Source organism: Agelaius tricolor, unplaced genomic scaffold (genome assembly GCF_023055355.1).
Source record: "Agelaius tricolor isolate 1412-34295 unplaced genomic scaffold, bAgeTri1.0.p SCAF_34, whole genome shotgun sequence".
NCBI classification, from domain to species: Eukaryota; Metazoa; Chordata; class Aves; order Passeriformes; family Icteridae; genus Agelaius; species Agelaius tricolor.
Window position 1 is genome coordinate 2777003 of NW_027269294.1, and position 25247 is coordinate 2802249.

Sequence of the window (25247 nt, forward strand, 5' to 3'; positions counted from 1 at the left end):
TCTTTGGGATTTTAGTGTCTTGTTACTGTTATTTCTGTGTGAAGTATTTCTTGATTATCTTATCCACTCCTTGAGGTAGGTAGAAAAGTATCTTCCATCGCATCGTTTCTATTTTAATGTTATGTTGTTCTAACACATACAATATTCATTTTAATATTTGCGAAAAGCCAATCATATAATACGCATTTTTCACAGGTTGGATTCAGGAAAAATCATTCCCCCATAGGGAGGCTGGGCCTGCACTGGAACATGCTCCCCAGGAAAGTGGTCACAGTAGCATTGTGGTCAAGAAGCATTTGGACAATGCTGACAGGCACAGGGTGTGACCCCTGGGCCTATCCTGTGCAGGGCCAGGAGCTGGACTCCACGATCCTTGTGGGTCTCTTCCAGCTCGGAATATGCTGTGATCTTACTCAGGGTATGGAACCTGATGCCTGCCCAGATTTGACCCGATGTTGCCTGTACAGCCCTAAATCTCGGGGAGGTGAGGACTCCGCAGTTACCGAGACGACTTCCGCTGCCTGCCCGGCCTCAGCGGCCCCGCCGCCTCGGTGGGATCCCGGCAGATCCCAGGGCGCTCCGTCCCGGGAGCTCCCGGCCACAGCGCCCCCACCGGCGGCGGCGGCGCCGCGCGCTTCTCGCTGCCCGCCGTCCCCGCCGCGCGGGGGGAGGAAGTCTCGCGAGCGCGGGCTCGCGGCGCGGCTTGCGCGCTGCTTGGCGGCTCCCGCCGGGACGGGCCGGGCCGGGCCTCGCTCCGTCCGCCGGCCGCGCTCCGGGAACCGCAGGCCGCCGCCTCTTCCTCCTCCTCCTCCTCTGCCGGGATCCCGGTTTTCGCCCGCGCCTGCCCGCGGCGTTCAGCCCGCCGGACGCCAGCCCGAGCCTCGGCGGAGCGCCGTTTCCTCACGGCTGGGATCATGTCCGCCGGGCAGCCGCCGCTGCCGCCGCAGCCGGACGAGCCGCCTGCGCCGCCGCTGCCACCGGGCGCCAACACCAGCGAGGCCGCGGGGACGGGGCCGCCTTGCGCCGCCGGCCTGGCCGGGGGCGACATCAAGATGGAGGTGAGTCGGCTTGGCCCGGCGGGGTCCCGCCGCTCCCCCGGCGGCAGGTGGGACACCCCGGCCGCGTGGGGCCGCGGGAGACAATGGAGGAGCGGCCGCGGGGCCGCACCTGGCAAAGCCAGGCCGCGCTCCTGTCCCGCCGCCCTCCCTTCTGCCCTCCCTCTCGCCGGGAGCGCGGCCCGGCGGGGTGGGGGTGTCTGGGGGCGTCCCGTCCCTCGGCGCCCCCTCCCCGCCGCGCAGGGGCCCTGAGAGCCCCGCTCATCCTGGCGCTGGGACACGGGGACGGGAGCCCTGCGGCCGGGTCACGCCGCTTGTTTGTTGTCTAAAGCGGGCGGCAGGAGCCCCCCGCGCACCCGCAGCCTTTCTGTCTGCTCCTGCCTCCCCGAGACCCTGCCCAGCCTGTGCACTTCCTGCTCCAGCGGCGAGCCAGCCCGGCGTCTAAAAAGCGTGAGGGATGCTTGTCTGCTGAAGTGCTTCAAAACTTTTTTCTATTTTTTTTTTTCTTTTGAGGGGGAGGAAGACGGTGTGAGGGTTGGGGGGGGGGGGGGGGGGGGGGGGGGGGTGTTTTGGCAACAGGTGCATATATTCCAGAAATTTCAAGGGGTTGGAAGTGATTGCCTGGAGATGCTAATTCTATCGCAGCGTTGTTTCTTTAATGATAGCAGGAAACTGGTCGGTCCTGCTTTTAGCGCTGGGTGTTTTGTACCCTGAGTCACGCTGGGCTGTTCAGCCTACTTGTTCTAAATAAATTTGCAAATGCCATGTTTTTCGGATGAACAAGTTGCCAAAGTACTGTGGGAAATAAATCTTGCTCGAACCTGTGGAAATAGGGCAATTCCAGGCTGGAGTTTAGCGTGTGCAGCCTGAGCAACGCGTGCTCTCGCGGCGCTTGTGTGCGAGGGCTCTCTGTGCTTGCCAAGTCCATTCCTTTTTTACCTTGGGAAGGGATTTCCTGGCATACAGTGAAGTTTGGAGTTGGAATGCCTTGGAGCCGTGAGCGTTTGAAGGACTGCCTTTCCCCGGTCTCCAGCTAAATGGCAAGGTTTTGTCATGTGTGCAGCAGATGCTGCGCTCGGATGGCCGTGCTGCTCTGCCGCTGTGCTTCCCAGGTTGGGCATTGTGGGAGAAAGGGGAATTGCGAGCAGAAGTTCCAACGGTCCTCTCTCTGCTTGTGCTCGCTGGGCGTTTGCGCGGACCGGTGAGGGATAAGAGGATTTGGTTGTGACTTCAGAAGAGCTTTAGCCATAATTTCTTATGCTCAATTCTTTATATTTTGACTAGTGAATTAAACATTTGTGTTAGGATTTTTCTGTTTCCACATGCTTTACCTGCCAGAGGAAATACCCACTGACAAACATCCTGTTTCTTGCCAGCCTTTGTTTCATCTGTTTCTTACTTTTCCTGTTCCTTTGTTCTGTATTTGCCAGTAAAGATTGAATTTAGCCCCATTCTTACTTGGCTCAGATAAACAGACGGTTAATAAACACTTGAAAGCATCTCGTTTGTTTCATTTTCTCACCCTTTCAAGAGTTATTTTGTAATATGTTACCTTAGCATTGTTTATCAGGGAAGGATCATCTCACTGCTTTTAGTTTTAACAACAGAAGATGAAAATGCATATGGGAGATGATGTGGAAAGTGTTAACCTAATGACAGAAGAGACAAGGATAAAAAAGCCTTGATCCAAAAGAATTGGTAATTGAAGGCAGTATGTTAAAGATTTGGCAGGAAGGGAATGAGGGAGGACTGCCCTCTCCCAGCCAGCTGGTTGTACTGTTGTTAGTAGTACCGTGGGTGATAAACATTATTTAATTTATTGAACTACATAGGAGAAAAATACAGTTTCATAAACTCCTCCTCAGCTTTCAGGACAAAAGTGCAGTGTGTATTCTTGTTTAGATTTGTTCCTTTAATACAGAGAGATGAGGGATTGGGGTAATCTGGCAAAAACCTTGAAATCACCCTCACTTCAGGCCTGGAGCTAGTACTTTGACAGTCCACCTCAGAGCCAGCTTCAGCAGGGGGTTGGCTCAGCACCCTAGAAGTGGCATGCTGATCTCCTGGACCACAGCTGTCTCCCTCATTCACATGGATGTGATGCTTTGATGATGGAGCTAAATCAGGTTAGGGATCAGCTCTGTCCCTCACCCCGTGGCAGGGATCTTGATCCATCTCCAGGTAATTGTATAGGAAATAATAGAGAGCTGACTACTGTCTGTCCACCATCAGGTGCTACAGCCAGCTTTTGCTGCTTTGATACAATGTGAGACAAGCTTGTTCTCCTTTAGATGGCTATCTTCCCTTTTTCAGAAATATTTCTTCTTAATTCTTTTTTTCATCTCAGGAGTCTTTTGATGATGCGTCTTTGGCAAAGCAAAAAGAAATCCAGGAAACAGATCCTACGTATGAAGAGAAAATGGTATGTAATATATGGGACTGTGTACAGCTGTTCAGTACTTATGCACTTATTTTAAAAAAGTAAAATAATATTGTTTGAAATATCTTAAATGGATTTTATAAAGATTTGTCTAGGTATTAAAAAATATTTAAGTAACTTGAAACAAAAAATATGCGGAAAAACACTCCTGGGACCATTCTCCTTTTCATCATTTTAAAGTTACCTGTAGAGCAGTCCATCCTGTGGGCAGGGGGGATTATAAAGAGTTGAGCATTCAGCTTCTCAGTCAGAAATGGAAAGATTCTCTAGGAATCTCTTTGTGAAGCTTTAATTAGAGTTTTCAGGTTTTTGAAGATGGGTGCTGATTTTGTGCTTCACAGGTTAGAAAGGAGAAAATTTGTTATTTTCATTGGTTTTCTTTTCTTTTTCATAATTTTTATAATGTAAGAGATGGAGTTGCCCATGCTTTACCATCTCAGTGCAGTTTCTTTTTTGGTTGCTCCCTGTTTGCCTTTTTCCTGTTTGTAATTTGCGACTCCATGTGAAATTTCTTCATAGGAAAGTGAAACTGATTTTTAAAATTTGCTGCTTCCTGTGTTACTTCTTCTTTCCACTGAAAATATCCCCATCATCTTCTGCATATTTATTTGTGCTACTTTGTGGCACACTGGAGGAAGTGAACTTGGAATTGTCTCCTTAATTTCTAGACAGACACAGTAACAAGGGCAGTTGTGTTTTAGAGATGCATTGAAAAAGAAAATGGGTAGAGTGTCTCTGTTGGTATAAGGATAGCTCAGGGTTGCAGAGTACAGCCTGTTCTTTTCTGTGTGCTGTCTTAAAGACATAGATGATGTTTGTTAGTCCCTTAAAAGAACATCCTCAAGTGCAGTGAAAGCAAGTGTGGGGATGTGTGTGCAGGGCCAAAACTTGTAGAAGATTCCTTACTTAAATTTTAGAATGAGGAACCATCTGCAATGCAGTCTGCATCTCTTCTACTTCTGTTTTGTACAGCCAGTTAAAAAAAAAAAAAAAAGAAAAAGGGTCAGCAATTTGGATGGTAGTGAGATCTTACCTAATTTAAACCTCAGAAACTTACAAAGTAAAGAAACACAACCTATGAAGAATAGACAGGAAAACTTCAATATAGTGGATGTGGATTGTAGCTGTGTCATTCAAGCTTAAAATACCCTGAGAGTGAGTCCAAGTCCTCTGTGGCACATGGAGGTCTCTTTTGTGGTCTCTTTATACTCTAATATTTTGTCTTCCTGTCTCTTCCATAGTGCAGGATCTGCTCACACTAAGAAGGAAAACACTCAGAGAGCTGCCATTGCTCTTGGAGAAGCCTGGAACATATGTTCCTTTTTACTAAGATAACTGACTTCCTGTAGCTGTGCTGCAAGTTGCTAAATACCAGGTTATGCTGTGGCAGCATGTCGCAGTGGTTACTGTTGGCCTTGCAGCTGCTTTTGGCCTGTTTGTCTGTCCAGAGTTTTGGTGTAGCATTGGCAGGGCGTGTTGATGCCAAATGGAGCCTGTCTCAACGAAGCTGAACCTTTCCGATACCAGTGCTGCCTGCTGTAATTTTTCTTGCACAGCAGAAACAGCAACTCCTATCAAAGGGGCAGCCTGATGAGTTAGGCTGAGCATATCTAAGGTCTCTGCTACTGAAACAGATGTTCTGGCTTGTGGTTATGAGCTGCTCTGTCCTCACTGTCCCCTTTGATGCCAGCTCTGTTGCTTATCTGGCAGCACAGGGAGGTGCTGTATCTCGCTGAGCAGGCAGGTCATCAGTGCAGCAGGGAGCAGCTGTTGCCAGTTTGGTTAGAAATGAATTAGTACAATGAAGAATCCTGTGTGTGATGTGTGGGGGAAAATTTCTTGGGAGTGGGACTATCACTTTTGATTGAATAAAGTTGTTAAAGGGAGTCTGGCCTTATCTAGTGAGACTTGGGCAATCTTTGTGCCAAAGTCAGATCGGCCACAGGTCTGTCTCACAGCTTGGACCTTGCTGCATAGCAAAGATGAGCCTTGGCCCCACAAAAGAGTATTGAATCTGTCAGCAGCAGGTATACTGATGTTACTCATCTCTTCTTTGGTGTTGTAGTGATGTGTATAAAGTAATGTGAATCTATATGGAAAAATATTTGTTTGTTTTTTCTTTTGCATTAATACATACTGGAATGTCTCACTTGTTCCATTTAATTTTCCTTTGTCACCAGCAAACAGACAGAGCAAACAGATTTGAGTATCTCTTGAAGCAGACTGAGCTCTTTGCTCATTTCATTCAGCCTGCTGCTCAGAAAACTCCAACTTCACCTTTAAAAATGAAACCTGGACGTCCACGAATTAAGAAGGATGAGAAACAGAATTTACTGTCAGCTGGCGAGTGAGTGATGACACGTACTATAAATAAGATTTTATTGTACTTTAAAAGTGGAAGTTGAACTTGCTAAGCTTTTGTCCTGTGTCTGTGGGTGTGCCTTTTTTTTTCAACTGCCCATCTGTAAGTTGACAATTGCTTAAGAATTCAAGGAGTTACAAGAGATTTGTGTTGATGCTTTCCAGCATGAAGAAAAGCAGGGGCAGAAAAGTAAGGCAGTCATGGCTTTAAATTGTAAGAGCTCATGGAGAGCATCACTATGCAACACCTTGCAGGCGGCTTGAATATTGTAAGTCTAGAAATTTGGATTGCCTTCATTGCAGCTTGTGTGGCTGCAGTGTTTGGCAGGTGCAGCAGAACTTAAATGCATTGTTGTTCCCTGTCTCAAAGGCCACTACTGATGCACACATTAATCCCTGTCCAGTTACTTTGGGCTGGTATTTGAGCCTGCTGAACATGAATTCTAGGGAAGAATGTTGCCAGAAATTTCTTTGAGTGTTTGCATTCTGTATTGCAGTATATACATTAGTTTACATGAGATTTAATTTTGCAGCAACTTGATGTCTTTTAAATTTGTCCAAAAACTTACTACATTCTTGGACTTTTCCAGCTATCGGCACCGTAGAACAGAGCAGGAAGAGGATGAGGAGCTGTTAACAGAAAGCTCCAAGACAACAAATGTCTGCACTCGATTTGAAGAATCTCCATCATGTGTGTTTCCTTCTTTTTTTTTTCTTTTTTTTTTTTGCCCCTGTTCTTTTTCTTCAAAATGTTTAAAATGAATTTGACTTGCATACTCTCCAAGGAGAGTGAAATAATTTGGTGGGACAGGAGAGGGAGGAACTGAGCACTGAGCTAATGGTACAGAATGTATTATTGAGGAACTGCTTATTTTTGTTCTGGTCCAGAAAGATGGTCCAGTGAGTCTTGTCCCTTAGAAATCCAGTTGCTATGTTTCAGTTAATAAGAAAGAGTTTTTAAGTTTGTCATCTTATTATTTTTACATATGTAATCTATATTCTGATATAAAGCACCTAACAGCTTCCAATTCATTTAATGGTATTCAGTATTCTGTTGTTTTAATGTTTGACTGTGTTCTCATTTTGACAATGATGATGGATTTAGAATTCCTATGTGCTTTAGGTCCTTGTAGAAAACAAAGCTGTTGCAGCAACTTGCAGAAACAAAATTAATATGTTGCTGTCTCCACTCTGCATTGTCCTTGAATTTATTACATGAATTTATTACTTGAGTTTGTTCTGTAGCTTTGGTAATCATTGTCAGTTAGCAGCCAACAGGTGGTAAAGTTCTTTCCCAAGTTTTTGTCTATCTTTTAATCTATTCTTTGATGTCTTTTAGATGTGAAATGGGGAAAGCTGCGTGATTACCAGATCCGAGGACTGAACTGGCTCATTTCTCTGTATGAAAATGGCATCAATGGCATCCTGGCAGATGAAATGGTATGCACAGAGCCTGTGTTTAGGATCACTTAAGAACACAGGCAGTACAATGCCATTTTAGTCCATCAGTGTGTGTATATATATGGGAGATTTAATAACACAAAATGCAATATATAGTTTGCCAGTCTTATTTTTCTACTGTGTTTGAAGTCAATAATTTTGAAAGTGTCAAAGGTATTTTAATTCAAATAAATCATGCAGGCAGGTTTCAAAAATACGGAAAGGGAATCCATCAACCTTTAGGAACATGAAGTTGGTGGAGGGGACTTGTTCCACAGAATGGCATGTCCTTTGTTTTCTTTCTAAATTGCAGCTGTTTTGTTATGGTATTCTTCAGCTGCCCTTGTGAGGAGAGTGTCATATATGAAAAGAGCATCAGATGTGGAAACACTTCCTGTTGTTAGGGCCATGTGTAGATATCAGGATATGAGTGTCCTCTATGGACTGATATCCACAGAACAGCTACAGCAGGGGGAATTTTCTTGAAAAAATGATGCAAAGATAGATGTACCTAGGCAGCTGTGTTAAAATTTCTCATACATCATGACCATGGGCATTTCAGTTGGCATTGGCCAACTGTGTGCTTTTTATTCCTTTTCCCCAAAAGATAAGGGATGAATGCAGAAGAAGTTGTAGTAGTTTCAAAGGCAGGTGTTTTTGTCCCCTTAATAATTTGAGATGTATCTCTTTCTCATAAGGAGTAGAAAAGAAGAAACAAAACTCTAAAATCTAATTCATTTCAGTGTATTGCATTTCCTTTATCTTGTAATTTCTGTGTAATAAAACTTATAGATAAGTTAGAGACAAAAGAGTTTAAATTACTGTTTAGTAACATGCTTCACTTTAAAATACATCAAGGTCTTGTTAAACATACATGCTTATGAATAGATGATTTTTTTGGCTAAGTGGAGAGGGTTGTGTTAACAAAAACACCTCAGAGGCTTTATGAGTCCTTGGATTTGTGGTATTCCAATATCCATTTTGTGTTAAAGATATTAAATATTATTATTAAAATTTTTGTTGTTTTTTCTTAGGTATTAATTTTTTTTAAGTTATTAACACATCTGACACAGCCTATAAACACTTTTCCACTTCTTGTACCTGGTGCATTTTGGTTTTTTTGAAGACAGAGACTTGAATTTTAGAAACAAATTACTTGTGCTGATGGCATTTGGGGTTTTTAATTCCCATGCATTTGAATCATATTTTTGAATTACTTAAAGTATAGGAATGATCTGGTTTTTTCAGTTCTTCCTCAGTTTTCTTTTAGTTAAAATTATATGTTGAAGATATCGTGTTCTACCAGACTTTCAGTATTTGTTTTCTTCTTTGAGATATGCAGTTTTTTACACTTGTTTGGCTCTTGCCTCACAGGACCTGATGTCATTTCTGGCCTGTGGAAGCCTCCTTTTAAAAATTATTTAGAACATATTTACGATTATGAAGCATTAATAACATAATCTATACAAAATATGACAGCATATATGACAATATATAATATTGTGGTGACAGTGTTATTAATATTAATACTTAAGTAACTGAATAAATTAAAAATTCCTAAGGGTTCTTAGTTTATTCACTTTTATGTCAAGTTTAAGAGAATAACTAAGTCCAATTTTTAAAGTTTGACCTCTAAATAACCTGAGTACGCCATAGTCTACAAAATAAAGTTTTAGGAAATAATGTTTCCTTTTACTTTTAACACGTTGTCTTACTTGAAAGGTAAGGCAAAATTCTAACTTCTTAATCCAAGGTTTCAAAGTGATACTTTTGCTACTTTGTTGTTATGAAATGGGGGAAGCCCTGCAAGCTTTCCCTAACCAATGTTTTGATACCCTTTTTGTAGCTCCCTCATTCATTCACGCTTCTGTGCCTTCCGTGCTGAGCTCAGAGCTCACTCTTGGGTTTTCATTTTCAAAGGTGTTTTCTGAGAGGTTTTCTTTTTTCTAACACATTCATGTGTCTTACAGGGTCTTGGGAAGACACTGCAAACAATTTCTCTTCTTGGCTATATGAAACACTACAGAAACATTCCTGGACCTCACATGGTGTTAGTTCCTAAGTCCACTCTGCAGAACTGGATGAATGAATTCAAGAGATGGGTACCAACCCTTCGAGCAGTTTGTTTGATTGGTGACAAAGACCAGCGAGTAAGTTTGGATGTGGTAGTTTTTCCTGTGTGTTCCTGTGTAAATCCAGCAGTCCTTTCCCTTGGCTTCCTGGGGAGGGACATTACTTGGATTTGTAGTGGTTTAAGACCTACAGTGCTGCCTACTTGGAGGTTAACCAGCTTAGAATTCATATGTGTGTTGCCCAGATAATGCTTCATCACTTTATGTTCATAATTTCTCGTTCAAAGATTTGCAGTCTCTTTTTATGAAGACAAGACACTGCCTTCATGAGACTTAAACCAGGAAAATTGTAACAGTGCTGCTGTGGTTTTTTTGCTTTAAATTTGACAAAGCCTCAGTTACCAGCTGTCACCTTGTTACCTAGGCTGCCTTTGTGAGAGATGTGTTGCTGCCTGGAGAATGGGATGTCTGTGTAACATCATATGAAATGCTTATCAAAGAGAAGTCAGTATTCAAAAAGTTCAACTGGAGATACCTTGTTATAGATGAGGCCCACAGGATTAAAAATGAAAAATCAAAGGTAATTTGTTTTACACTAAACAGGAGATCTGTGTGGGTTATTTAGGTGGTGGTGTAGGGACTAGTAATGTTTAAATATATATGTTTGATATTTGGTCATGTCTCACTGTCCTTCAGTTATCAGAAATTGTAAGGGAATTCAAGACTACCAACCGACTGCTATTAACTGGAACTCCACTTCAGAACAATTTACATGAACTCTGGGCACTTCTCAACTTCCTTTTGCCAGATGTCTTTAACTCAGCTGAAGTAAGTCTTTTGTTTCTGAATCAAATTAATTTTGCTGGTTTTCCCAATTTGAGAGTAGACCTGGATATGTATAGTTAGTGGTGTCAGTTACTGATAAGTGATAGATTGAGTTGGAAATGTTTGTTATAAAGCTTTTCATAAAATAGGCCAAATAAGGTAATTTGTTCTTTTACTTCCTGGCCATATGAGAGTTGTATTTGTTCACCATTGTGATGCTATTGTACCTTGAAAGGAAGCCTCTTATAAACCAATGATTTTGTTGATACAGGATTTTGATTCGTGGTTTGATACCAACAACTGTCTAGGGGATCAAAAACTGGTGGAGCGCCTTCATATGGTGAGTCCTTTTGCCTTTTATACAAGGGTTACATTTACCTAAGTTAAATCCCAAACAGTTCTTCTCATGCTTCTTATGATAGACTATTAGGATGAGAGAGATTATTCCACAACTTTTCAGTCAAGCAAAATTAAGTCCAAGGACACAGAACCATGTGAAAGATCATTTTGACCTAATCTTTGAGTCTTTCAAATAAAGCACATGTATATCCTATGTATAGCAAATAATTTCTCCATATAGGTTGCTTTTTTTTTTTTCAGATTGTCTAACACTAGATCATGTATCTGTGACAGAGAATATCTGCTCTTTGCTTCATCCATTGACCTGATCAGTGTTTCAGTTTCCAAAATGCATTTAATGGTGAACCTCTTTCAGGTGCTACGACCATTCCTTCTCCGTCGCATCAAGGCTGATGTGGAGAAAAGCTTGCCTCCAAAGAAGGAAGTTAAAATTTATGTGGGCCTCAGCAAAATGCAGCGAGAATGGTAATTAATGCATGTGCTTGACTGGGCTGTGGTTCAGGCTCAGAAGGAATGTGCTGTCTGTGACTTGGAGGTTGTGTAGAACTCAATTTATTCTCTCTGGTATACTCCCAGTTTATTCCTGTTTCTTTCTGACACTGCTATGACAGAACCATGCATGTCAGGGAGATTTACCTGATTAAATGAAGAGAAGGGTGAGCTTTAGACAGTATTTGTAGCCTAAAGACTTATGAAAACTTGCTTAACTTCTTGCTTAAAGGAGAGGAGGTTCAGGAGGAACCTTTTTGCTCTGCACGACTCCTGGATGGGAGGGTGCAGCCGAGGGGGTCATCAGCCTCTTCTCCCAGGCAACAGAACAAGAAGAAATGGCCTCAAACTACACCAAGGGAGGTTCAGGTCAAGCATCAGGAGGAATCTCTTAATGGAAAGGGTTGTCAAGCATTGGAATAGACTGCTCAGACAGGTGGTGGATTCACCATCTCTGGAGGTGTTTAGGAAACAGCTGGACGTGACACCCAGTGGATGGTGGTGTTTAGCCTAAGGTTGGAACTGATGATCTCAGAGTTCTCTTGCAACCCAATCGATTCTGTGAGTCTGTGCTACATTTCTGACTTGCCCAGAGGCAAAAGAATGACACCCAAACCATGTCCCATGGCTGCCATGATGGTGAGGGCAGGTTCTGTCTCCCACAGGCTTTTCCTGGCTTACATGTATTCAAACCTTTCCTCCTCCTCCCTCTGCACCAGCAAAAGATGCAGCTTGTAAGTCATCCTCCAGCTTCATTTTAGAGTGAACAGAAGGGTTTTTTTCTTTCCCTGCTGTAGGTATACCCGAATCCTGATGAAGGATATAGATATCCTGAACTCAGCTGGGAAGCTGGACAAGATGAGACTGCTGAACATCCTGATGCAGCTGCGGAAATGCTGCAATCACCCGTACCTCTTTGATGGAGCAGAGCCTGGCCCACCTTACACAACAGACATGCATTTGGTCACTAACAGTGGCAAGATGGTAGTTCTAGACAAATTGCTGCCTAAGTTGAAAGAACAAGGTATGCATCTCCTTTCTGGGGTTTTGAGAGTTTTTTGGTTCAGTAATGTTTTTGTGTATTCTGAGCAAAAGCCAGCGGACTTTAGCCAGGATTACTGTTGGTTTCTAGTACGATACCAGCTTGGATCAATAGTCCATTATGGCTTTTTGTGTTGAAGTGTTTTGATTTCTTTTTTTTTTCCCATTTTTTCATCCCAGCTAAGTTCACACCATAAAAACATCATTTGATTGGGGCTTTAGATTTTCTTTCAGAGTTTTCTTAGCTATCTGAAATATAATTATGTAGTATTTTAGCCACACCTTTGATTTGCCATGAAGGACCATTTCAGATTCAGAGTCCTCATACATAGTTCAAGTCAAATCCTGTGTGAAATGTTGGTCTTTCTTGCTGGATGTGATTTTGAACAGTACCTGAGGTTTTTCTGTGTATTCTATAAACACTCAGACATGGGGGAACTCATGAGTTGTTTTAAAGTTATTTGAGCTTTGAAATGGATTACTGTAAAAGTCACTTGCAACAGAGTTTTTGACACTGGAATAAATTTTTAGCTCACTATTTTTTGAGTATGCTTACAGTAGTAACTTTGCTAAAGAAGTTGGATGTAGGTTTGTGAGTGGGGACACTTTGCAGGAAAACAAAACCACGTCCAAACCTCAACCTTCTGTAGTATAGAAGTAAACTGTACTTTGTATCTAGGTATCATCCAGGCAGCTGTGACTGTATAACTCAAGACTGAAAACCAAGCAATTCAGTGGTTACTGTGCTTTTTTGATCTTGGTTTCTTCCTGATATCAGGTTTATTGATGAGGTGTTGTAATTAATACTGGACTGGTCTCAAATCAAATTAGCATCTTAAACAAGAGAGTTCAGTATTAACCCTTGAGTCCAAAGGACAAAAGGAAGTAGAAACTTTGTTATATCCTGTGTTTTACTTAAATTTCTCCAGTAGACTGGAAATGGTTGAGTGTATATGCATGAAGTACTGAACCTTTTCTTTTTTTTTTTTATTTAAGTTGTTCTTGGCAGGTAAGTAAACTGACAAGTACTTAAGAAGAATTCACTTTATTTCTAGAGATCTTAAATCCAAAACAATCAAATACTTCAAAATTTTATTATTTATACTTGATAATGTTTTTATATTTGTGTTACCATCTAACTCTGCCATGTCTGGGAACTTTTTCTTGAGGAGTACAACACAAAATGAAAAGGAGAAGCCAGCCATTAATTAGACAGTGACATATCAGGGTAAGACAAACGTGTCCTATGGCATGGATGTGCTGTGGCAGCAGCAGCTGCAGCCCTGCATTGTAGTTTGGGTCTGAAATTCAAACGACTTTTCTTCTTAGTACATGGAATTGCCCTCCTTCCTTTTCTGGTAGTGCAGACTTGGAGAGTTTGTTTAATCTTACATTTTGGTGAAAGCATAAGAAACCTTTTTACCCAAACAGGCTCAAGGGTTCTAATCTTCAGTCAGATGACAAGAGTTCTAGATATTTTGGAAGATTACTGTATGTGGAGAAATTACGAATATTGCAGACTGGATGGACAAACTCCTCACAATGAGCGACAGGTATTTACAACTTCAGGGATTGTATTTATGTAAAAATACTACTTGTAAAACATTTTGTTTAACTGATACATTCTTTTCATTGATTTAGGCTTCCATTAATGCATTCAATGATCCTGACAGCTCAAAATTTGTGTTCATGTTGAGTACACGAGCAGGAGGTCTTGGCATCAATCTGGCTACTGCTGATGTTGTAATTCTCTATGATTCAGACTGGAATCCACAAGTAGATCTCCAGGCTATGGTAAGATTCCAGATGGAAATTATGAGGTTTTTATTTTTCTTTTTCTCACAGTACTTTGCTAGAAATGTGTACTTCCAAAATAAACTGGTATTTTCCCATTTTAGCACAGGAGCAGGATTTGTAAGACTAATTTTCAGTTCAAGTGCAGCTTCCACTGTGTGGAACCATTAGTCCTCAGTCACATTTGGGTTATACAGTGTTTTATGTAGTGGGAAATGCTGGGTGTGTGCTACACCTCATAGTATTGTTTAATGCAAATAGCCTATTTGAGTAAGTAAAAATGAATTAAATCTAGGTTGGTAATCCCAGAACTATAAAGCTAAAGCTTTACTGTTGTGGGGAGTGGAGGTGAATGTGTTTTCACTGTTTTTCCTGCGATCTTGAAAATGAGATAAAGAAAAGTTGAATTAAACTTTTCAAAGCTGCTTTTATGGTGATGGTAACTAAAGGATCTCATTTTAGTAACTATCCTTAGGGGTTTTTTTAAGTGGATGTGGATGCATCTCCATCCTGGATACATGTCAAGGACATTAGTGACCACCTAAGAAAGCAAAGCTATCTAAAAACTGCCAGTGGATTTTTGGTTGTTTTGTTTTGCTTTTTTTTTTGACAAATGAGGCCTTTCAGAGACAAGTCTTGGAAATATCTTAAATTATTTCAGTTAACCTGTGGGTCTCAAGTACTCTAGCAAAAATCACTTCAAAAGAATGATGGAACTGGTGTCTAATAGCTCAAATGAGGCAGTACCAGCTCCCACTACAGGTGTGTGTTGAGAATACTGATTCTCACAGTGGTTCATGTTTCACTAGTCAGGAGAGGCAGGGTTATTGTATTTTTCTTGAACTATTCATGGCACTACTGAAGGATTTTGAGAAAGGCAGCTTTTGGTCAGCAGAGAGATGATTTCTTCATGCTTTGATTCTACAGAAGGTTGCTTAAGGTCAGAAGCATCCAAATCTTCTCCTCTGTGTGATTTAATGAAAAACCCCAAATCCTGCTGTTTTTTAGCTATGACACATAGAGACACACTCACTGTCAGTGTTATTGAAAAAAAAAACCCCAAACCTGCAATGTAGATAAAAATGTAATATCTTGGGTAGCCATGGATAGCTGTAAACATTTTAGTAACCTGTGCTGTTCTGTTTTGTAGATTTGTGTGCTGTAAATAATGAAGATCTTAAACCTCATTATGTAGTCATGCTGGAAGGCAAGTGCTGACTTTTTTGTTACTGTTTTGGGCAGGATCGAGCGCACAGAATTGGGCAGACCAAGACTGTCCGTGTGTTCAGGTTTATTACAGACAATACCGTGGAGGAAAGGATAGTGGAGCGTGCAGAAATGAAACTGCGCCTGGATTCCATAGTCATCCAGCAAGGCAAGTATTATATGAAGGCACTTCGGATCTAGGATGAAATTCCCTTCTTCTCCCATTGTAAATCATGGTGGAATCAGCCAGTAAGAACCAGTGGGAGTGTTGCTTTTGCCTCATCTGAACTCTGAAGGGAGTTCATGTGCAAAGGCCTCATCCACTTGGAAATTTGTTTTACTGTAGGAGTAGGCATTTCCTCACTAACTTTTTGCTTACCTGCCTAGTGGGATATAGTCAGATTTGACTTTTTAAAGCACTCAGTTTCTTCTTTCACTTTAAATTTAAATGAATGCCTTTCCTTTTTCTAATAGACAGAGAAAAGTAAGGTAACCTTAGTTGACTTGCTTGGAATCAGTAATATGTAGCTTGTATGTGGAAATATAAGGGGGAGAAAATCCTGTATTGCTCCTTCCATAACATAAACTTTAGTGAGTTGCTATCCTCAAGCATTTTTATCTTTAGGAAGATTGGTGGATCAAAACCTGAATAAACTTGGAAAGGATGAAATGCTGCAAATGATCAGACATGGAGCAACACACGTGTTTGCTTCAAAGGATAGTGAGATTACAGATGAAGATATTGATCACATTTTGGAAAGAGGGGCAAAGAAGGTGAGAAGGTTTGAAAAGGGGAAGCTCACCTGTAGATTTAAATGTGATGGCAAGATAGTGAGTCTCTGGATGATAACTTGGTTCCAAGCTGGAGAGAAAAGGGGTTTTTGCTGTAGAGGGTTTTTGTGTTACTCAATCGTGTCTGTTTTTTCTGATGTTGTCAATAAGATGTTTTATAGTCAAGTACCTCCTAGAATGGCTCCTCTTCTTTCTGGCAATGGGATGTTTTAAAATGAAGTACCTTTCAGAGTGGCTCCTTTCTGGAATGAGGTGTTTAATAATGACGTGCCTTCCAAAATGGCTCCCGTTCTATCTGGGAATGAGATGTTAAATAATGAAGTACCATCCAAATGGCTACTATTCTTTTCTGTATCCCCTGTCCAAGACTGCGGAAATGAACGAAAAACTTTCAAAGATGGGTGAAAGCTCCCTTAGGAATTTTACTATGGATACTGAATCTAGCGTGTATAATTTTGAAGGGGAAGACTACAGAGAAAAACAGAAGGTAATGTTTTAAGTTTCTTTTGGAGGAATGCATTGAATTGCATGTTTTAGTCATACTTTTTTAAGAGGTATTGGGTAAAATACAGTGTCATCTATGAAAATAGTTTAAATAACACTTATAACACTTATAATGAAGTAGATGTAGATCTAATTTTACATAAAACTTGTAGCTGGTCTCATGATCTTGCAAGACTTAATTTTTGGTTTTGGGGGTGATGGGTTTTGTTTTTATAGTTGGCATTTACAGAGTGGATTGAACCACCTAAAAGAGAAAGAAAAGCCAATTATGCTGTGGATGCTTACTTCAGAGAGGCTCTTCGAGTCAGTGAACCAAAAGCACCCAAGGTGAGTTGACTAATCAAAAGAAATAAATTTTTTCAATATGTATGGTAAATGGCTAAAGCTCTAAGCAACAAATAGGTCTTGAGTCATAAAAACTGCTCTGTTCACTTTTATAAAGTGGAGGGACTATCTAAATTTAGAAAAAATTTCCAAAAGACTTGAGACAAACTTCTGTGAGAAAAAATAAGAACAGTATGAAACTTGTAAGACGTTAGGGAGGCTAAGATCAAGTTTTTTCTGGTTCTTATTTAAGCAGCTGTAAATTTTCCTGTGGAAGATTAATGCTTTAAACACGTGTGACTTTTTCACCAGCCACCTCCTCCCAAAAGACCTCTCTTCCCCTTCTCTCACTGCTCTTTTACTTTTAGAATTCTTTGTGGTGGTTGGTGTGTCTTGCATGGTGTGACTTTTTCCCCCCCATGTTAAGACAGTGCATTTCTGTAACAATAATGCTTTTTGTTTGCTCATAAACTTAAATTGCTTCTTACAAGCAAGCAGATTCTGGATGTGAAAGGGAGCAAATGCAAACTTTGTGTTTCAGGCTCCACGGCCTCCAAAACAGCCAAATGTACAGGACTTCCAGTTCTTTCCTCCTCGCCTGTTTGAACTGTTGGAAAAAGAGATTCTCTACTACAGGAAAACAATTGGTTACAAGGTAACTGAAGAATTTCCTTGACCAGAGGGATGGAGCACCTCTCTTAGGAAGAAAGGCTGAGAGTTGGGATTGTTCAGTCTGGAGAAGCAAAGGCTCTGGGGCAACCTGATTGCAGCCTTTCAGTAACTAGAGGGGGCTTGCAGGAAAGCTGAAAAGGGACTTTTTACAAGGGAGCAGCTTTAAACTGACAGAGGGCAGGTTTGGGTTGGATATTGGAAGGAAATTCTTCACTGTGAGTGTGGTGAGGCACTGGCACAATTTGCCCAGAGAAGCTGTGGATGACCCACATTGCAGTTGCTTGGAAGTGTTCAAGGCCACGTTGGACGAGCCTTTGAGCATCCTTGTCTAAGCAGAAGGTGGCCCTGCCCATAGCAGGGGCTTGGAAAAGAGGTGATCTTTAAGGTCCAGTCCCTTCTGTGTTATTCCCTAAATTCTTGCAATGGAACAGTTTAATGCAACAGTAGGAGAATAAGTACTTTTCCAGCCTTTCACAGTAATTTAAATGAAATAAAATCATGTTCAGCTGTAGAAACTATTAGGTTATATTAACAGAAAGGTGACAATTAGTAATTATCTGTGAAAAATTAATTCAGTTTTACAAAGTGCAAAACCTTTCAGGTACCTCGTAATCCTGATCTCCCAAATGCAGCCCAAGCACAAAAGGAAGAGCAACTTAAGATTGATGAGGCTGAACCTCTTAATGATGAAGAACTGGAAGAAAAAGAGAAACTTCTAACCCAGGTATTGTCGGTTCTTCAGTGAGACTGAAATCAGCCAAAGCTTGTTTTGTGTTTCACAGCATTATGGGAGCATTTCTTGGTCACTGATCGGCATGTGCCGTAGTTAACACATCTGCACAGTTTGGTTCAGACTGAAAAGAGTTTCCAGCATTAGGTTTGTCATAGGCCTATGTCATAGGATATCTTTGAGGAATGTGCACCAAGGATTCTCCTGAATCCTAGTCTGGCATTCACTATAGACTGTGATGTCTTTCCATGAAACCTTGCAGAATGGCTGCAGAGCTGGGTGTGCTGGATTCCACATGATTTAATGCACATATTCTGCCTCAGTTTCACACCCTTATGGAAGTGAATCTTGGGGTCTGAACAGTCAGTTTTCCTAAACCACATCTGGTAGTGGATAGTTCCCCTCACTGAAAGAGGGTGTGAGCTGAATAGGTATATAATTAGGAAGCCTGTATATTTAAATAATTTAAAACCAGGTGAATGCTTGATATGCCTTATTTGGATATTTTATTTACACGTTGTATTTTGGCAGGGGATCGGAATTACAGGACAGGATTTCTTGCTTGCGTAGTAATGAGCTGCAACAGCTCACTGTGGAGACACCAGAATCACAGAGGTCAGGAATCAGTACAGTCCAGTAAGCTGTGGCTAAATCACAACATGGCTGGCAGAACTTGCTACTTCCCACTACTTGTAAAAGCTACTGGTAATATGAAATGAACCTACTTTGGCTCATGACTTCAGCAGTGCTACTTGTGTCTCTGCTGAAAATCACCATCACAAGGTGGCTTTAGTCCTTCTGAGGGAGAGTGACCATGCAGCGGTCACTGCAATGATGCAATGGCTGAGGGTGTCTGTGAGGCACTTGGGGGGCCTTTTTGACAAAACAAAAGCCATTACACTACTTTCACTTGAGCAAGTTTTTTTTCTTAGAAAGTAATCCCACAGAGAGACTATTAGGAGGAAGGATTAATTTTTCAGCTGAAAACTTACCAGAAATTACTAGGTAAATAAAGAACTAGTGCTAGTCATTTTGCAGTATTTAAATAGAGAGACTACAGTGACTGCAGTATAAAAAGAGTTCTACTAAATTAAACTGCAGAGAAAGAAAAGGTTTAACACTGTGGAATGATGGAAGTGTTACAGGCAATTTCAAGAAGCCGGTTGAATCAAATTCGGAGATGGACAAATCCTGAACCTCTGTGCAATGTTTCCTCTTGATTGCTGTATAGGGCTTCACTAACTGGAATAAGAGAGATTTCAACCAGTTCATCAAAGCCAATGAGAAGTGGGGCCGTGATGACATTGAAAATATAGCACGAGAAGTCGAAGGAAAAACCCCAGAGGAAGTCATTGAGTATTCAGGTAACTTAATTCTGTACTCAGCTCTGAGAGTATCTAACTCTGCTTGGCTCATTTGAACTGCCTGAGAACATGGTAACATCCTACTGCTGAGAATTTCTTACACTGCTGTTTTAAGATTTTTGGGGTAGAATTATATTGATGTATTTTGGATCTGCTGCTCTGTCTTTGACCATCATTACCCCCTGCACAACTAAGGCTGTACTAAAATGCACACGTAAACTCCTGCTGAGCCATTTCACTATATCTTGAATCTAACTGGGCAGCACTGTCTTCACTTCTTGTTAATTTTTGCAAAGGGAAATGCTGAGAAACACTGCTTAGCTGAAGAGATTTCCCTTTTCCTTGTATTCATTAATGAGAAGTTAACCTTTACCTCCTCCTCGAGAGCAGAACTCAGTAAATACATCACGATTGAACCTACAGCCACCACTGGTAACCTGAATCTTAACCTCGCATTAGAAGAGATTTTTTTCCACTGTAGTGCAGCTGCAAAGTCCTGGCACTACATTTCTAGAGGTATAGAGCAAGTTGAAAATGTGAAAAAAATCTTCTACAAAAACCCCTTATTTAAACACCTAATGGTCTTTCAGGCACTTGCTTGTCTTCGGGCGCTCAGTTGCCCTCTTGCTTCTCTTGATAAAACTGTATTCTGTTACATCCGTTTTCATTTGAAGAAGCTTTGTTTCCTTTGAGGAGACTGACACACAAAAGTCTTACTGGCCTGTATTGTACCTCACTTAAACTGAAGATTCCTATATCTACCCTCTTCAAAACAGCATTTGTACTACTGCAGCACATGGTAGCTGGAAGGGAAGGTTTCTTACCAGCTCAAGGCATGTCTGTTGTTACACAGCAGTAAGCTCTGGTAAAAGGAACAGCTAGCATCCTTTTTTTAAGGTTAAACCTCTGACTTTTACAATGCATGATAAGATACTAAGAAGTTGTTCTTTTCTTAGCTGTGTTCTGGGAAAGATGCAATGAACTCCAAGACATAGAGAAGATCATGGCTCAGATTGAAAGAGGAGAAGCTAGAATTCAGAGACGAATCAGCATAAAAAAGGCTCTCGATACAAAGGTGGGTTTGCTCAGTTTCCTTTTTTTTTCCTGGTGCCACTGAGGGGAGATGCATGACCCCTGTCTGGCCAGTGCTGCTGATGTATGAAGACATCTTGGGCATGACAGTGGCCTCTTTGCATAACACTCAGCAATTTCTTCCTATGGCTTTTCCATCCCATGAAGTGCTGTGATGACACCCTTAGCTATGGTCTACCCTGGTGTTTGTAACAGTCTTCTGTATTACAGCACACAGTTCAGAGCGCTGTGTAACTCCACATAGTACAGGCCTTGGGGAGGAGCACAGTTCCTTCTGGACACATGGAACTGAAATTAAGAGAGAGAGAGAGAAATGGAGAGAGGGGGATGGAGAGAGGGAGAAATGGGGGAGATAGAGGGATGGAGAGAAAAATGGAGAGGAATGGAGAGAGAGAAATGGAGGAAGAGAAGGGAGAGAGGTAGGTGGGTAGAGCAATAGGGGGGAGAGAAACATAGGAAAACAGGTGGAGAGAATTGGAGTAAAGTAGAAACAGGTAGAGATGGCAGAAGACGGAGTTAGAAACATGATTTTAGAGAGCACTTAAAAAAGACTAATCCAACAGAGGAAGCTTTTGTTCTTGTTTGTGTTTCACCAAGTAGCTGGTAGTGAAGAGATTTATAGTTAATTAAGACATTTTGTCGCAATTTTCTCCCCACTTCAGGTTTGCTGAGTTAGTTGTCTTCTAGGGAAGAAGTGTCAGAGTCAATAAACCAGAAGGCAGCCAAACCACGTGCCAGCTGTCATGTACCTTTTTACTCTTACTCTGACTTTACCGCTTCCTGAAGATTTTTGTCCAAAAGGATCGTTGCCACTTGAATCCTGACCAGTCTTGCCTGTTTTTAAGTGTAGTGAAAGCCTGCCATTAGTCAGAATGACAAAGCTGTCTATTGTCGAAACCAGAATTTGCCTGTTTAGATAGCTTTGATAAATGCACTGTTCTGAACCTAAAGTCATTTTCTTGTGAAGACTTAGCATGGGAGATCCTTAAAGTTATAGTTTTCTGTCTTCGTGTGATTTAATGCTTTTATACAAAAGACTTCCATGCTAATTCTGACCTATTTCTTAGCTTTATGTGGTCTTATTTGTTTTGTTCAGATTGGGAGATATAAAGCCCCTTTCCACCAACTAAGAATATCCTATGGTACTAATAAAGGGAAGAATTACACCGAAGAGGAGGATCGCTTCCTAATCTGTATGCTTCACAAACTAGGATTTGATAAAGAAAATGTCTATGATGAATTAAGACAATGTATCCGAAACTCGCCGCAATTCAGATTTGACTGGTTTCTCAAGTCCAGAACTGCAATGGTATATATATATATATCTACCTAAAAAAAAAAAAAAATATATATATATATAGCTCCTTTTTGTTCATGAATGCCTATCACAATATTAAATTAAGTTAATTAAATTGCTGCTGAAATACTGAGGTAGGTGCATGGGAACAAGGTTTTACCTCTTAATAACTTTCTGACAACTGTACGGGTGTCAAATGTAGCCATGGCAGATGGGAGGAGAAGTTCAAAATTCTAAGGTACGCTTTTCCAATTTGAGTTAAATATAAATGTCTTTTACAAAGCAAACATCTGCAATCAAATCCATCCCTGTGAAGCCAGCCAGGAAGTAAGTAGCATGAAACATTTAATTGTTTCTTTGTTATTCTGACAAGATCCAGCAAAATACTTACCTACTCACCAGCATTTTTAATATTCTAAGAGGATTTTTACATTAAGTGGCTGCCTAAGGTACTGATTGAATATGTTGTGTAATGCAGGAGCTACAAAGGAGGTGTAATACTTTAATCACACTCATTGAAAGAGAAAACATGGAACTGGAAGAAAAGGAAAAGGCAGAAAAGAAGAAACGTGGACCAAAACCATCTTCAGTAAGATTTAAAAAGGCATTTCTGTGAAAAAACTCACTTGAAAACAGCGTTTTTTCAAGTGTCTAGGACAAGTGATATCTAAAGTTATTTGAAACCAGCAACTTAGAGGGCAATGTTAAAAGCTGCCTAAAGTTCATGTCAGTGTTCAGCTAGTCCAGTTGAGGATGTCAAATAGAAGAAAAAAGGTTCTTAAGTGTAGCTCACATGCTTTGGAGCAGATAAACTTGTTAGGTTTTGGATCACTGGGTTGGTACACTGTATAGATTTACCCTGGTAAGTACATCAGGGATGTATTTGGCATTTTGATTTATAGAATCTGCTAAATCATCCACAGATCTATTTACAAATGCGCCTGTAGAGCTAGATTTGGGAAAACAGCACAAGTGCTTGACAGCGCTCTTTGCTGACTAAATTCAAAGTATTGCTAATATGCAAATAGGCCTGTTTTGTAAATAAAATATCACCTTTTATGTATTTTCCTACCTCCATTTGTTCAGGTTGTTGCCTAGAGCTGTTGAAGCAAAAACTTAAAAGCACAACTTAGTTGACAGATGTGCAGAAACCAGTAAGGTTAATAGTGATGGAATATTAAGTTTCTTAGACGTGTTCACAGAATATTTAAATGGGTATTTAGAAATACCTTTTCATAATAGGAAGCTTTATACCATCCTTACTTGTTTTTATACACTTTCTACCTCTGTGAATCATGCTCTTCCAGATTTGGAGCATGAAAAACAACAGAAAAGATGTGCGTATTTGCTAAATGCCACATTTGCAATTTATCATATTTTAAAGCTGCCAGGGTGTTGATCTTCTCCATCTGCTTTGTTTTGAAACACATTGCTTGCTCACAGCCTTTCTGTATGACAACAACTTACTAGAAAATCTTACCTTGCAGGCACAGAAGCGCAAAATGGATGGCACTCCTGATGGGCGTGGGAGAAAAAAGAAGCTAAAGTTGTGAATGCAGAATTTTTTTAATCTCTAAATTTAAGAAGTAGTTCTTTAATTTACGGGTCTTCATAAGATGTACTGTATAATGCTTAACTGTTTTGAAGAACATTGGGTTCATCTGTTTATTGAACTAGAACATAGTACTTAATTGTAGTTTCACTTTTTTAAATGCAACAGCTGTGCTGAATTTTTTTTACCATTAACACTTGAAGTAATAAATTGTCTTCATTTATTAATAAGGCTTCTTGTGGCCTTTTTTTCATTACTGTTTCCACTTCAATGCATAGTTATTTAGTCATCCCCCAGTTTGTTTCATCTTAGGTTGTTGTGAACATTATGATAAACAGAACTGTTTAGTGGTGTTTTCTTGGTACCAGCCACCACTCAAACTCTATTTCTGGAAATTTTGTGGCTCTGACTTTACCTTTACTGAACTTATGGTACCAATATATTCAGTTCCTTGAAATTTGTGGAAAGGCTGGTTATTTACTTTTAGAATAATGATTGGAACAAAACTGTTAACACTTTTTGCTTAACATCTGAGCCAGAAGAAAGGTTGGTGAGTCAGGCTGAGGTCTGCACTTCATTAGAATGGCCTAAGCATGGCAGAATTGGGTCTGTTGGCCAACAACCACCAGGACAGAACAAGGAAAATGTGGGAAACAACCCCTTCTCTCACCCACTCAGCTGTGGTAAGTGCAGTGACGGTTGTGACTGGAGTGAAAGGAACTGGTGCTGACTCCAGCTGTGCACAGTTGTAGTTTGCAACTCTCATTCTGCCCTGAGCCAGTCAAACAGTGCCATGCATGAGTGATCCCTACATTGTCCCTTCCTGATGCTGTATCTGGCATCTGCTGACTGAGATGCCATCATCTAATGTAGCATAATTTTGGAATCTACTAAGAAAACAAACAAACCAAAATGGAGCAAATGCTCATAAGCTCTGCTCAGTTTTGGCCTGGTAAGAACCCAAATCTAAAAGGCAGCAGCTTTGTGAGAACAGAAATTATGAAAAGTCAGTTTTGCTGAGGAGTCCCAGATGCAGCACAATTCTTACTGGCACGAGACATGAGTCTGTTTGTCTGTGACTGGTTTGCAAACCTGCTGCGAACAGGATGAGTAATCACACTTGCTCTTCAAATAGTCCAACAACATGATAACGTGTAGCAGTGTTAACAGCCAGGCCACAGCATCTCACACATTGAATTGTCCTGGCAGCCCTTGAAGAAATCAGTTTACCTGCTTGAACTTAGCATACCCTAAAGAAAAATGCTTTAATGCTGAAGCCTTCCTTTAAAAGCATCCATTTTCACCCAAAAAACACCAACCAAATACTATCAAAAAAACTCCAAAAGAAACCGTGAGCATTTGTTTTAAATTAATCTAAACAAAAACTTTAAGAGCAAACAGAAGGGAAAGATTTATTTTGTAGTTAAGCAGCACTTTATTTGTAATGATTGTCAAGTGTCCACATGCAGGAAGTGAAAGGAACTAAACTTTACTCTCCCAAGTGGTGTCCTACAAGTTAGAGAAAATGCATTTGCTTTCAATAAGTAAGGAAAACAATGAAAATATTTGGCTTGTAGGTTATTTAAGTGTTTTCCGAGTGTCATCTGGAAAAAAAGCAAGCTGCCTTTTCATAAGTATTGGCCTGTATTTTGATGTTATTGTCAAGCAAACAAACAGACATCCATCCCTATTCCTGGTGGTCTGACTGTACTTAGGCACTGCCCAGGGCAGAGGAACACCTCCGTGTTGCAGCTGAAGGAGTCACAGAGATTCTGAACTGGATCCACCCATAGATCTCAGACCCTGGTAAAGCAGATTAACACCTTTCACCTTATGC

The 25247-nt window shown here is 40.9% G+C and overlaps 1 protein-coding gene across 2 annotated transcripts; it reads left to right on the plus strand.

Moving 5' to 3' along the window:
- Positions 1 to 681: 681 nt before the first annotated feature.
- On the plus strand, positions 682 to 23640 carry SMARCA5 (SNF2 related chromatin remodeling ATPase 5). Of its 2 annotated transcripts, XM_071452300.1 has the most exons (24): positions 682 to 1058; positions 3403 to 3477; positions 5676 to 5842; positions 6447 to 6547; positions 7196 to 7296; positions 9267 to 9446; positions 9793 to 9948; positions 10065 to 10196; positions 10465 to 10533; positions 10909 to 11018; positions 11840 to 12066; positions 13515 to 13636; positions 13725 to 13877; positions 15120 to 15256; positions 15713 to 15857; positions 16243 to 16362; positions 16596 to 16706; positions 17245 to 17358; positions 17977 to 18099; positions 19337 to 19469; positions 20426 to 20544; positions 21658 to 21870; positions 22337 to 22447; positions 23346 to 23640. In XM_071452300.1, the coding sequence occupies exons 1-24, from the start codon at positions 915 to 917 to the stop codon at positions 23409 to 23411; spliced, it is 3129 nt and encodes a 1042-aa protein (XP_071308401.1). In that variant the 5' UTR covers positions 682 to 914; the 3' UTR covers positions 23412 to 23640. The 2 variants fall into 2 exon arrangements, with proteins under 2 accessions (XP_071308401.1, XP_071308402.1); XM_071452301.1 differs by lacking the exon at positions 21658 to 21870 and having other exon boundaries at positions 771 to 1058.
- Positions 23641 to 25247: the final 1607 nt, after the last annotated feature.

Coding starts and splice junctions, on each gene's coding strand:
- SMARCA5 (XM_071452300.1), top strand. CDS start 915: ATGTCCGCCGGGCAGCCGCCGCTGCCGCCGCAGCCGGACGAGCCGCCT. Junction 11,019..11,839: donor AGCAAAATGCAGCGAGAATG/GTAATTAATGCA, acceptor TCCCTGCTGTAG/GTATACCCGAATCCTGATGA. Junction 19,470..20,425: donor GGAAGTCATTGAGTATTCAG/GTAACTTAATTC, acceptor TTCTTTTCTTAG/CTGTGTTCTGGGAAAGATGC.